This window comes from Zonotrichia leucophrys, chromosome 15, assembly GCF_028769735.1.
Source record: "Zonotrichia leucophrys gambelii isolate GWCS_2022_RI chromosome 15, RI_Zleu_2.0, whole genome shotgun sequence".
Classification (NCBI taxonomy): Eukaryota; Metazoa; Chordata; class Aves; order Passeriformes; family Passerellidae; genus Zonotrichia; species Zonotrichia leucophrys.
The window spans coordinates 10,758,123-10,769,324 of NC_088185.1; the positions used below are offsets into that span (position 1 = coordinate 10,758,123).

Sequence of the window (11,202 nt, forward strand, 5' to 3'; positions counted from 1 at the left end):
ACACCAAAACTGAACAAAAACCCTCAGAAAAACCACCTTAAAATGAACCAATTCTCCATATACCTTAAGTTGCAGTTACCCTTTTTCATGAGGAAACTCTGGCAGGTAGTTACTGTCCCATACCCATAATTGTTAAATCATAAGTACTCAGATCACCGTTACCATTTAATAGAGATTATTTTCCCCTGGGCAGGTGATCATTTCTGAGAGGATATGAAATTTCCAGATCCTTGCTTCACCTGAAATCATGATTTCAGTTCCTCCCTGTCACCTTCTCCCCACTTTCTGAAACCCTGTGGAAATCCCACCACTAATCTAGAAATGCAGTCTGTAGCAAGCCCACACAGCATCAGCTGATTGCCAGTGTAGTCTGCAGCTTCTGGCAGGAGGTGAATTACCAAAACCACAAGGGCTGTGCTACCAGAGGAGCTCTTAAGCTAAAATGACTTTCTCAGTGCACTGTGAATAAACTTGATATCCACAAGTATTTGAGTTATTTATTAGAATATAAAAGAGGAGAAAAAACCCTCAAACCTGACTAGGTGAGCACGCACTGCTTATTTTTAACAAGGTACTTTATGTGATTTTAATGAAGCATTACATGAGTTATCACAATTAATTTCATACTCACAGTATTTACCATGTATTGTACAATGACAAATTTTACATGGTTATCCAAAAACACTTGCAAGTCTCTTCTCAATTTACTTTGTTTGCATCTCACTATCTCGTGTAAGTAAAACTCTTACTCAAGCTAAAATACTGGTTGTTTTAGAAAGAATTTCAGGATGTGACCCATAATGAAGTAGCTTATTTAAATTTGATAGTTTGACCTAAAACCTAAATGCATTAGCTCCTAAGCTCTCCTGTGGAAGTGAGCTACAGTTACCATACTCCAGGGCAATGCTATGGAAACATGACAGTTTCAATCATTCTGCAGCAACTGCACATTCCTCCTGTGCAAAAATAAAACTGAGGCACAAGTAAAGGAAAAGACTTGCTCAGGATCAGTGTCAGCAGGACTGAAATGTGTAGATGATTTTTTGAAATCCATTTTTCTCCATTGCTCAGATCTTGCTGATGAGCTGTGTGCCGTTTCAGTCACATCGCTGTCACTGGTGAAACAAACACTCCTGGCTTTTCCCAATCATGGATTCCAGGCTGTGCCATGTTCCTGAGGTGTTTGGTGAGACAGCCTTTACCTCAGATGCAGTCCTTGTCCACCTGCTGAATACCTTTTAGAACATTGCTTTCCTTATCTTATTAGGAATATTATAAGAGAACTGCTGAGGGGTTTATCTCCTCCCCACTCCCAGTTTATCAGTTAGTCACTCATAGGACTGTGTGATCATTTGTGAGTTTTACTGCAGATCTGAGCCTTCATTCTGTGTCATCTGACATTACAGGCAATGGGTCCCAGGAGAGAGTGACTGTTGTGCCAGTTCCAGCCTTTGGAATATTCCCTCTGCTGCACTTCATCTACATTTCCTACATGGAATGATTGCAATTTAAAAAACACACATACATATTTTAATAAAAAAGATGGCAATTCACATGCTCCATCTTCCATCAGTGCCCACTATAAAGCTCAATTAACCTTTGGAGCAGATCTCAGTCTCTTGCATCTCCTTTCATTTGCTCTCTGGTTCTACTGGGGGCTTTTATCTCTTCTGATATTATACCAAATTTTCTATTAATATTTTCCTTGATTTTTCCCTTTTCTGACTTTTTTTTTTCTTTTTCTTTAATAAGGTTTTATCATTTTCTAGTTTTGAGTGCAGTCCTCAGGGGACATCATTTATCCATTCCCAGGCACCCACCTTTCAGTTATTTTTCCAGCTGTTGCACCTTATTTCCTATGGTCAGAACCACCCTGTTCTCTAAGCACCATATCACATCAAACACCTCTAGATTAAAAAATTCACAGCAGAAAGAAATTCACAAGAAATAAAAGTAACATTACTCTGTTCACAACCTGGAAACAATCTCTGTTGAACAAGCCTTTCTGAAGCTTAAAAGATGGTGCTGTTATAAACTAATATAAACTACTTTAAATATCCTAATCAATTAGAAAGTGTTAATTTGGCTACCAAAAATCAGACTAATTATCTTTATTAATTAAATTCTTTCTTCCTTCAGGTAATTAAGGACAATACTCAACACTGAAAGAAGTTTTTAGGTGCCTAAATTCCTTATACCCTTTGCTTGAGAAACTTTCTGAGAAAAAGAAGAATTTAAGAGCTTACTGAGCAGCTGTATGTTAAGAACACTATGGAAACATAAACCAGGAATACAAAAACCAGCCAGTAACTAAATTTTCACACCATGTACTTTATTGACATCTTTGTTCATTCAGCCCCCACTTTGAAAAATAATTTTAAGTTAGACTCAAGTTTATGAGACTTGGAGTGGGTTTGTAAGAACAATTAGCAATAAGTTCTGGAATTAACCATGACCTACTGCACAAAAGAGGGGAGATCTTAATTCCTGATTGAGCATTCAGAATCCGTATTTTTCTCAGTGTTTTTCCTTTTACTAAAAAGAACCACAAATGTGGACTGATTGTATAGCTGAATTTAGTTGAGGCATAGAGAAGTTCAACTCCATCTGAAGTAAATAGGAAAAAAATTGTACCAGGGTCAAATCTGTGTCCCATGTTGGAAAAGGATATTGCTCACAAGGAATAATTAGAAAACCATGAACAAATATAGAGGGTAGGTGAATTTATATTTACCCTAGCTTAGCTGAACTAGCATTCCCAGGAATAGCAATTCCATTTGATTTGAGATTCTATTTTAGCAAGCTCTGTATAAGCTTATATTAATAACAGTTCCTACTATAAAGAGTTTATGACAATAAAGGCTTCTTTCTTGATGAAAATGAGACAGATAGGGAAATGCAGAGGCAGAGACCACAAATAGCAGTGTGGTTCCCATTGCACTAGCGCTCTTTTTTTCCCTTTTCACTGCAAGTTAAAGAAGAATTAATGATTCTATAAAAATTCTGTCATGGAAACTGTTGTATGGTTAGTTCAATGTTGTCAGTTGTAACTCAGAATTCTGTCTGAAGATGTGGCAGGTGTGTCTGTAAGTGCTCACACTATGGGACCAGGAGAGTGCATTTTTGGCATTTTTTTTTTCCTAAAGTTAAGTTTTACATTTAGATACACCCTATAGAAACAGACTTTGCAGTAAGTTGAGATAGAAGAGCCTTCCTGGAAAGGATAGTGAACATGGACAAAAAGGTTTCTATAAATATTCGAATTTAGACAAAATACGGCACAGAAACAAACTTGGAAACCGAAGTCCTGAACAACTATTAAACTGTATTTCCATGTCATAAAAATACTTTTAATTTGAAATCCAATTGTTTGGCTTCTTGTGAAACAGCCTAGCGCTGTAAATGCTTGGCATTTTAAAGTTTGAAGGGACCTTTTAAAAAAATCCTTTTTCTATTTAATTAGGCTGCATTCAGAGCAGAGTTACAGATGTCCCTGGGGCACAGCGGTACGTTCAGGACTCGGCTGAAAGGAGCCGTGAGAAAGCTCCGGCATGAAGTCCCGGTGTGACAAAGCAGCAGCTCGGGGAGGCTCCGCCGCGGGCAGTGCGGCAGCGCCACCCGGGCCGGCAGCGCTGCGGAGCGCGGAGTGCCACAAATGCACAAATACACACCTGGCTGTGAGCGGGGCGGGCTGCGGGACGGACCGCGGAGAGGCTGCTCCGGGTTAACCCCAGGGAAGGGCACACGGCACCTCCCCTCGCGGGCAGCGAGACCCCCGGCTCCTCTCACACCCGCGGGGCCGCTGCCTCAGCGCACGGCTCCGCTCGCACCGTCCTCTCTCCCAGCCCGGCTTCTCTCGCCGCCGCAGCCCCGCCGCCCCTCACGGCCAAGCGCCTCAGCCGCGCCAGCGCCGTCCCCGGGCCCCCTCAGGGCTCTCGCACACCCGGCTCATGCCGGCTCCCACAGCCGCCACAGCCTCGCACACATCACACGGACACGGGGCACCGACACACGGATCTCACACACACAGATCAACGTACACGGATCTCACACATAGACGAAACTCACACACATGGACCTCACAGGCACAGACCCCAGCGATACACGAATCTCTTTCACACACAGGGATCTCACAGGCACACGATCCCTCACACACACAGATCCATCACACACAAGGATGTCACAGGCACACGGAGCTCACACACACATGGATGTCACAGGCACACGGATCCCTCACACACACACGGATCCCTCACAAACACGGATCCCTCACACACACGGATGTCACAGGCACACGGGTCTCACACACACACAGATCCCTCACACTTGGGCATCCCTCACATACACACGGATCCCTCACAAACACGGATCCCTCACACTCAGGCATCTCTCACACACACACGGATCTCACACTCGGGCATCTCTCGCTCACACTCGCCCCTCACAGCGTTGCCCGCTCTTTCTGTGAGGCGGCGCGCGCTCTGCACACGGCCCAGGGGGCGCTGCGCCGCCTCCCCTCAGGGCAGCGCGCGAAGCCGGCAGCGCGCGCCGCGCGCCCTTTCCCGGCCGCCGTCTCTCGCGAGAGGTGGCCGGGCGCGTGCGCGGCCTCGAGCGGTGCGGGAAGAGCGGCGGCGCTGAGGGGCGGCCGGGCGGGCCGGGCCAGACGCCACCATGAGCGGCACCCTGGCCAAGATCGCGGAGATTGAGGCGGAGGTACCGAGCGCCGAACGGGGCGGACGCGGGGCTCGGGCCGGGGAGGGGGACGGGCCGTGGGCAGCGCCGTGGAGGAGTGGCGGGGCCCTGTCCCCGGGCGTGGCGCAGGGGCCGAGGGCGGCAGAGCCCTCCCGGTGCGAGCCCGCGGTGCTGTGCCCTTGCAGATGGCCCGGACGCAGAAGAACAAGGCCACCGCCCACCACCTGGGGCTGCTGAAGGCCCGTCTGGCCAAGCTGCGCCGGGAGCTCATCACCCCCAAGGGAGGCGGCGGCGGCGGCCCCGGGGAAGGTGCGTTGTGTGTGCGGGAGCTGTCCGAGTGCGGGAGGTGGGACGGAAATCGATCTGATCTGATGGGGGGCTCTTGTCCCACAAATCGTGTCAGGTTATCTGCTAAACAGTCATAGAAACACAGACGGGTTTGGGTGGGAGGGACTTTAAATAACATTTCGTTCTATCCCCGTCGTAGCGGGGACACCTTCGCTAGGTCAGGCTGCTCCTGGTTAACCTGGCCGTGCGCACTTGCAGGGATGGGGCAGCCGCAGCTTCTCTGGGCACCCTGTTCCGTCCTTGCTTTCTCTTGTCCTACCCGGTACAGGAGCTCTAACCATGATTTCTGTCCCTTCCTAGGGCTGTGGGCTGGAGCACTTCCTGAAGTGTAGATTAATACAGTCTTTGCAGAAATCTTAAGGTTTTTACATGAAAAAGCACGTTTTTACATGCAGCAGCCACGTGTTTTTATATATAAAGGTGTGAATTTCCTATGCTGCAGTGCTTAAAGGGAATGCTGCACTTACACTGAAGTCAAACACAGTCCACTGTGAAGCTTTGCAGCCAAGATTTTATTAGACAGGTACATGTCATAGGGTGTCATACAAGGCAATAAAGATTGTGAACAATCTGTTTCCCACCCTCATCCTTCTTCTAGGAAAGCCTACTTGGCTTTTGCTCAGGCAATATTAAAAATAATGTGTATCTGCTATCCAGAACATTAGAAGATAGAAAATGTCAATCATTAGACAAACATTTCTACTCCTTATTTGCAGGTTTTGACGTTGCCAAGACAGGTGATGCCCGCATTGGGTTTGTGGGTTTTCCATCAGTGGGGAAATCCACTCTTCTAAGTAATCTTGCTGGTGTGTACTCTGAAGTGGCAGCCTATGAATTCACTACACTGACGACTGTGCCTGGAGTCATTAGGTACAAAGGAGCAAAGATCCAGGTGAGATCCTGTGTCTGAGGGCAGGATGGGCTGTACAGATGCTGTGCTGTTAGGGTTCAGTGGTCTGGCCTGACACCAGCAGGTTAGAAGTGATGTGTAAAAGTGCTTGAGAATGCCTTGGAAATGTTTCCATGAGGTGTGGATTTATCCCTGCTTTTTAGTTTGCTCTGGGAAGAAGTTGCTGTGGTAGTTCTGATTATTCCCTATGAGATAATCAGTTCCACTGGACCAATATGGCACATGGGATAATACAAGATATAACAGTCAGATCAGTCATACTCTGTTCAGATTTGCAGTAGAGTCAGCTGGTTTAGAAGGGTAAAAGTAGGGTTGATTTAATGCAGAATGCTTTTCTCATGTGATGCTTTCCTCCCTGTGAACAAACAGCTGCTGGATCTGCCAGGAATTATTGAAGGGGCCAAAGATGGTAAAGGCAGAGGTCGGCAGGTCATTGCAGGTGAGTGTGTGAGACAGCAGCCAGTCACTGCTTCCTGTAACACAGGGCAGGAGAATGGAGCCTTCACTCACTGCTCTGATGTCTGTAAAAAGCTGGATTGTTTCTGGACTTGAGCTGTCTCTGAGAAGCAGTAGCTGCTTTCATATTGTTGTTTTCAGTTCTGTGCCCTTGCAGGGTTTGTGCTCTGCATTGACCCTTCAGTGAAGGCACATGGCCAGGTTTGCAGGCAGGTGTGATCCCATCCCAAACAGGGCTGCTGGTTTTATTCCTCACCCAGTTAATTGTCCTCAGTCTGGTGTCTGAATGGAGACAGGAAGATTTTTCCAGCTCTGTCATTCTTACAGCATGTACAGATCTGTCTGTCAGTGATGCTTGGCCAGCACAATAAACTTCAGTCTTGGTATTTAAAATTAACCAATATGCTTTAAAAATAACCAGGCCTTCAGGGGTTTTGTAGTGCCATCAGTCCACGAGCCATTCTGTGGTTGTTTTGTCTCAGGGTATGTGAGAATGCTTCTTGAGAGGTGACTTTGTTTTTCTGGTTCTCAGTTGCTCGAACCTGTAACCTCATTCTGATTGTTCTGGACGTGCTGAAACCCCTTGGCCACAAGAAAATCATTGAGAATGAACTGGAGGGATTTGGAATTCGTCTGAATAGTAAGCCCCCCAATATTGGCTTTAAAAAAAAGGATAAAGGAGGCATTAACCTTACAGCCACAGTAAGTTGGAACTTTTCTTTAACCAAAATTAAAAACCAAATTGCTTGGAGAAAGAGGCATTTGTAGTTGATGGTGTGTCTGGGACCATGCTGAGCTGTGTGGGACTTCTTTAGGAGCTGGACTGCTGCTCTGTGCTGCCCTCAGTTACTTTCCTTGAGGAAAGTATCCTTTATCCACACCTCTCCTGGAGCCTGACCACTTCCTGTCCCTCAAAACAGAGACTTGGTGGCTTTCCACTCATAACAAGTTTGAGATCCAAAGGAGAACATGCAAAAACTGCCTCTTACTTGGTGGCTACAGTGTTCTTCCTGAAGGATTGCTCGGAGTTTCAGGCCTTGCACCCCATTTTCCTGAATCTTTAATAGCCAGAGATAGCAAAAGTCAGAGCTCTGCACTCTGACACCTAAAGTGTAGTTGTCTGTCTCTGAACTAGAAGATACTTGGGTTTGTGTTGTATCTGGTCCCAAACTGGAAGGAAGCACTGCTGAAATGTCTGATTGCAGCTCTCAGTGGGTCAGTGATATAAATGAAGGATTTAGGTCTGGTTTTCCCTCTCCTCAGACCAGCTCTGCTGAAATCAGTCATGTCCAATAAGTTAAAATGCAGCCATTCTTTCTAGTAATGCACATGCAGTGGTTGCTTGGTGACAGCACTGTTAACTGTAGCGCTGGATTTGGCTGTTAGCTCTGCCATTCCTTAACTCTGTGTGTGTGTCTGTGTCTGCTCAGTGTCCTCAGAGTGAGCTGGATGCCGAGACAGTGAAGAGCATCCTGGCAGAGTACAAAATCCACAACGCCGACGTCACCCTGCGCAGCGACGCCACCGCCGACGACCTGATCGACGTGGTGGAAGGGAACAGGTACTGCTGGCTCCCTGCCCGTGCCACCCCTGCTCTCTGGTACAGAGAATTGGCTTTTGGCTCCCTGCCTGTGCCACCCCTGCACTCTGGTACAGAGAAGAGAATTGGCTTTTGGCTCCCTGCCTGTGCCACCCCTGCACTCTGGTACAGAGAAAAGAATTGGCTTTTGGCTCCCAGGCTGTGCCACTCCTGCACTCTGGTACAGAGAAAAGAATTGGCTTTTTGCTCCCTCCCTGTGCCACTCCTGCAGTCTCTGTTACAGACAAAAGAATTGGCTTTTGGCTTTGCTTCCCACACAAGCTGAGCTACCAATGTGGCATCAGCATAGAGATAAGCTTTTTAAAAACATTTTTTCTTTGCAGTGTGCTGCTGTCAGATTGCTCTAACAATTTCTTTCTCTTTGCAGGGTTTACATCCCATGCATTTATGTCCTAAATAAAATTGACCAAATTTCCATTGAAGAACTAGATATCATTTACAAAGTACCCCACTGTGTACCCATATCTGCTCATCATCGCTGGAACTTTGATGATCTGCTGGAGAAAATCTGGGACTACTTGAAACTGGTCCGAATGTGAGTCAAAATTGCTGCTTTCTGTGCAGTTAAGTGCATGGCTGAGACTGAAAAAGGTCTCAGGAATGGATGTGGAATATTTTACAATGTTTTTATACCAACTGGTGTTTGCTTTGTAACTCAGAAATTATGCTCAGCTTATCTTAGCTGTTGTGTGATAGCCAAAAGTGCTGATTTGAATTTGTAGGTGAATGAAAGGAGAATCTTGTGAATCCAACACCAAAGCACATCTGAAAAAAAATTCCTGAAAATATGGAACTCTAATCAAACTTTGTGATAACACTGTGATTCCAGATGTAATAATCTTTTCAGTTTCCCATGGATGCTCTCTTGACAGAACTTAGTTCTTCATCTAGAATTTCAGATATTTTTACAAGTTATTCCAGGTTTACATCATAATTCTTGGGCATTTTTGGATGAACTTGTGAATGAGTTTATTAATACTCATAATACAGTAATTGTTGTATTTTACATTTATATCTATCTGCTTGTAATAATACAGAATGTATTGTGAAAAGGCATTTCACAATCCCTTGTGTCTGTGGTCTAGGTATCTGTGCTGACTTCAGCAGGTGCCTTTTCTAATATATGTTGAGGTTTTCCCAGAAAAAAAATTGGCAAGTTGGAACCATAATACTAAAGATGATCTTTTCCAACAACTCTTGCCATTTGGCTTTTTTAAAGCACCTTTGGAAAGCTCACAGGTGAGAAACCTTTTCAGGGGCATTTTCAGCTTAGCTCCCCAAAGGTTTTGCATTGGCAGCACTGGAGCAGTGGGACCTGGCCCACGTGCAAATCACTGAATCCCTGATGAAATATCCTGGTGGGTTGGAAAAGGAAAGTTTTGGTGCTGACTGATGGTTCCATCTGTGTTACAGCTACACCAAACCTAAAGGGCAGCTCCCAGACTACACCTCTCCTGTGGTACTGCCTTACTGCAAGACCACTGTGGAGGATTTCTGCATGAAGATCCACAAAAATCTCATCAAAGACTTTAAATAGTAAGTATTATTGTAAAAGAAGATATAGAACAGAAAATAATGCCTTCAGATATAACATTTCATCCTCTTCTAAACTAGAAGGAAATACCAGGACTTTTTTTTTTAATGTTAAATTGAATAAATCTGCCTATGATAATCAAACTTAGTACTTCAGCTGCTGTATTTGATGTTCTCATGCTCTTTGCTGCATGAATGTGGAGACAAATTTATGTTGCTATTTAAAAGTAGCACTAAACAGAGCACTGCAAGCCATTGTCCCATGCACTGGGGCACTCAGGACAAATTCAGGCTTTGTTTTGATCTGTTTCTAGCCTGGTTCACACCAACCACTCAGCCAGGTACTTGTAGGAGAACAAAAATAGCTCTGAAGCATTGCTTTCTGTATTAGCTGTGTGACAGAAATAGCTGCTGTTCTACTTGCATATCACACTTCTAAGCCTTTTAAATTTGATTTTTCTTCTTTCAGTGCACTGGTCTGGGGTTCATCTGTCAAACACAACCCTCAGAAAGTTGGTAAAGACCATACTCTTGAAGATGAGGATGTTATTCAGATTGTGAAGAAATAAAGTTATTCTTACATGGTTTGTTGCTGTGCCTGAAATTTGTCATTAATTGTAATTGACAACCCCTCCCTGCCCTCTCCCAGTTTTTATTTAGAAATGGCCTTTTCTTACAGCACCTTGCTGCATGGTAAAAGTGATGTTTCTGGCCAACTTAGACTGCAGGGGCTCGTTCCAGCAGAACTTGCAGATGAGAAACTCTGGTTAAATGACTTTTCACAAGGACAAAATCTTACAAGAAGCTTTGATTGCTGGGATAAGGTTCTGCTGCATGTCCGTGTCCTTCCAGATTAGAAAAAAAATTCACACATCAGGAATTATTTTGTTCCAAGAACAAAACATGAAAAGCAGAGGCTAGAGAATCATATCTTATGAAACAATGCTGGAGGAGAGTCCCAGCTGCCTTTATCTGAAAGTGTTCCTCCTGGAATACTTCAGGGCTATTATTAGTGCTGCAGTGGTGGAAAAGCTGGGCAGTTCTGCTCAGGAGCAGTTGCTTTTGCAGTTGTTTAGACTGGTGGCAGTGAGCTACTGCCTGTGTATCGCTGAAAGATTGGAAGTTTTCTTATGGAATTTCCTGCCTAGATAAAGAAGGTGCCCAAGAGAAGCACATTGCTCAGAGTGGCTCTGTTGCTTAATAAAGATAAATAAAGAAGCTTTTAGCTTATATCAAGCATGCTTATCAAAGCCTCTAGCAGTGCCCTCCTACAAAAAGGAAGTAGGGGTGTTTAATTATAGGGCTGTTTATTTAGATGCATAAAAAACACTCCCCCTCATGTTGTTATACATTAAAGAAGCCCAAGTGATTAGAGACACCCACTCAAGCACTAAAGCCTTGGAACAGTGGCTGCTCTGCAGCCTGCTAAGGAAACATCCAAGCCTTGCTTCCCCTCCCAGCATCTGCACCTGTGCTTTTTCTCAGTCCCTGCAGAAATGAGCTGAACTGCTGCAGGGTGCTTGGGTTATGAGCCTCAGTGGAAGGGGCAGAAGATGAGGCCGGTGCTCAGATTGGGGTTCGCTGCTGTTTCCTCACACTCACACTTTTTTAGAGCTGCTAAGTTTTCCAACTTCTAATACACTGAGCCTTGTTCCTGTGACAT

General features: G+C 45.0%; 1 protein-coding gene across 1 annotated transcript; it reads left to right on the forward strand.

Annotated features, from left to right (window-relative positions):
• The first annotated feature begins 4,571 nt into the window (after nucleotides 1–4,571).
• Nucleotides 4,572–10,124, forward strand: DRG1 (developmentally regulated GTP binding protein 1). The gene is made up of 9 exons (XM_064727059.1): nucleotides 4,572–4,713; nucleotides 4,878–5,001; nucleotides 5,757–5,932; nucleotides 6,320–6,389; nucleotides 6,939–7,108; nucleotides 7,837–7,967; nucleotides 8,374–8,541; nucleotides 9,420–9,542; nucleotides 10,009–10,124. Exons 1-9 carry the CDS (start codon nucleotides 4,672–4,674, stop codon nucleotides 10,106–10,108), a joined length of 1,104 nt encoding a protein of 367 aa, XP_064583129.1. The 5' UTR covers nucleotides 4,572–4,671; the 3' UTR covers nucleotides 10,109–10,124.
• Nucleotides 10,125–11,202: the final 1,078 nt, after the last annotated feature.